The following is a 1,751-nucleotide window of genomic DNA, read 5'->3' as shown; positions in this document are numbered from 1 at the left end:
TCAATATGAGAAATCACTCTCTGTGTCTCTGAACAGAGATGAGCCTGCAGTATAAGCAGCCATGTGTGCAAATGGATTTCTAGGAGCAACAATTACTTCTACCCCTTCCAACATCTTCACCACGCTACTCATGGAAGGTCTTTCCTCTGCATGATACTTAACACACCACAATGCAATCTTACACAATCTCTTCGCCTTCTCTCTGTGTTCATCCTCAATACCAGCTTGAGATAATATTTCTTCAAATTGCCCTTGTTCAAACTTTTGCCAGACCCATCTTGGGTACCATTCCTGGCTCTCAATCTGCTTGTCTAACTCAAGGTTCTTACGCCTTCCAAGGATCTCAAACAAGAGCATTCCAAAACTATAGACATCACACTTCTCAGTGACAGGCAGTGACATCCACAGCTCTGGTGCAGCATAACCTGGAGTTCCTCTTGCTCCTGTGATTGTGACGTGAGATCTCTCTCTATCACAAAGCTTTGCAAGTCCGAAATCAGCAACTTTGGGAGAGAAATCTGCTGTAAGTAGAATGTTGCCTGGGTTTATATCATAGTGTACTATCTTATGCTCACACTCCTCATGCAAGTATCTGATTCCTTTCGCAGTACCAACCGCAATCGCATGCAGCGTCTCAAAGTCAATACGGTGGCTTAGATCGAATAAATATCGATCTAACGGACCTTTCTCTATGTACTCGTACACAAGTGCCTTCAGTGTTGCCTCAAAGCAGAATCCATAAAGCCTAACTAAATGAAAGTGAACCGTTCTTCCTATTGCAGTAACCTCATCTGTGAACTCCTCCTCATCTCTGCTATCCAAGTCATGGAGAACCTTAACTGCCACTTGCACTCCAGTAGGAAATTCTCCTTTGTAGACAGTGCCAAAAACACTTGATCCAAGTTTGTCTGCGTAGTTCTGAGTGAAATATTTTAGATGCTGTGAAGTAAATCTAATTATCTTCCCTTCTAAAATGTCATCAATCAATCTATTAACAGTTTGCATTTCGACATCTGGAGTCTCCATGTACGAGGTAGAAGTATCATTAGTAGCAGTAATATAATCATTGGGGGATCGTATATTTGCAACTCTACGGCGTAAGCAGCTAGTCTGGGAGCATTTGTAGATCAAAATTGCTGTCAGGATTATTAGGATAACTCCCGCAATTGGTGATGCTATAGAAAATAAACCCAAATATGTTAATGAGAACTTAATATACTACTAACTGCACGAGTAAATCAGCCAGCGTACCGATATAAACTACAATGTCGCCTATTGCGCTGCCTGTGAAGCCATTTGAGACAGGTGATCGTGTGATGTCTGATGAACTCCCCATGGCTGTAAGGTGGTAAATCAACAACGAAATTAGGATAGGATAGCAGAATATATATGATGAATACTGAAGAGAGAAAAATGGCTCGAGTAGTACTTACTTCTGTTTATTGCGCAAGCTACTTGAATTCCAGAATAGTCTACCTCAAGCTAACCTTTTTGTAGTTGTTGCATTTATGGCAGCTTCTCATAATGAAGAACACAGAGGAATTGTCTTCTTTGCTTAATTTGGTGTGGGTTGTTAAGGCTGTCAATTCAAAAGCTCATTGAAATCTTACAAAAAAGTGACAAATTGCAAAGTTATAGCCTGAACCGTAGTCAAATGCTATTAGTAAGTAAGAATTTTTCGTACTGTTAAGTTACTTTTTCATACCTTGAACCCGGATGTTTGATCAATGTTATATATGCAATTAGATTTT

The 1,751-nt window shown here is 40.1% G+C and overlaps 1 protein-coding gene across 1 annotated transcript; it reads right to left on the bottom strand.

Annotated features, from left to right (window-relative positions):
• LOC140785706 (LEAF RUST 10 DISEASE-RESISTANCE LOCUS RECEPTOR-LIKE PROTEIN KINASE-like 2.2) lies at positions 1-1,179 on the bottom strand (the record flags this gene model as incomplete). Its single annotated transcript, XM_073133670.1, has 1 exon — positions 1-1,179. A coding segment is annotated over one exon (1,179 nt), but the record flags the coding sequence as incomplete, so codon positions are not given.
• Between the last annotated feature and the right edge of the window lie 572 nt (positions 1,180-1,751).

This window comes from Typha latifolia, chromosome 4 (genome assembly GCF_019914945.1).
Source record: "Typha latifolia isolate L0001 chromosome 4, TyphaL0001v2, whole genome shotgun sequence".
In the NCBI taxonomy this organism is placed as follows: Eukaryota; Viridiplantae; Streptophyta; class Magnoliopsida; order Poales; family Typhaceae; genus Typha; species Typha latifolia.
Note: the sequence above shows the minus strand (reverse complement) of the source record. Positions and strands in the feature narration are given on the sequence as shown.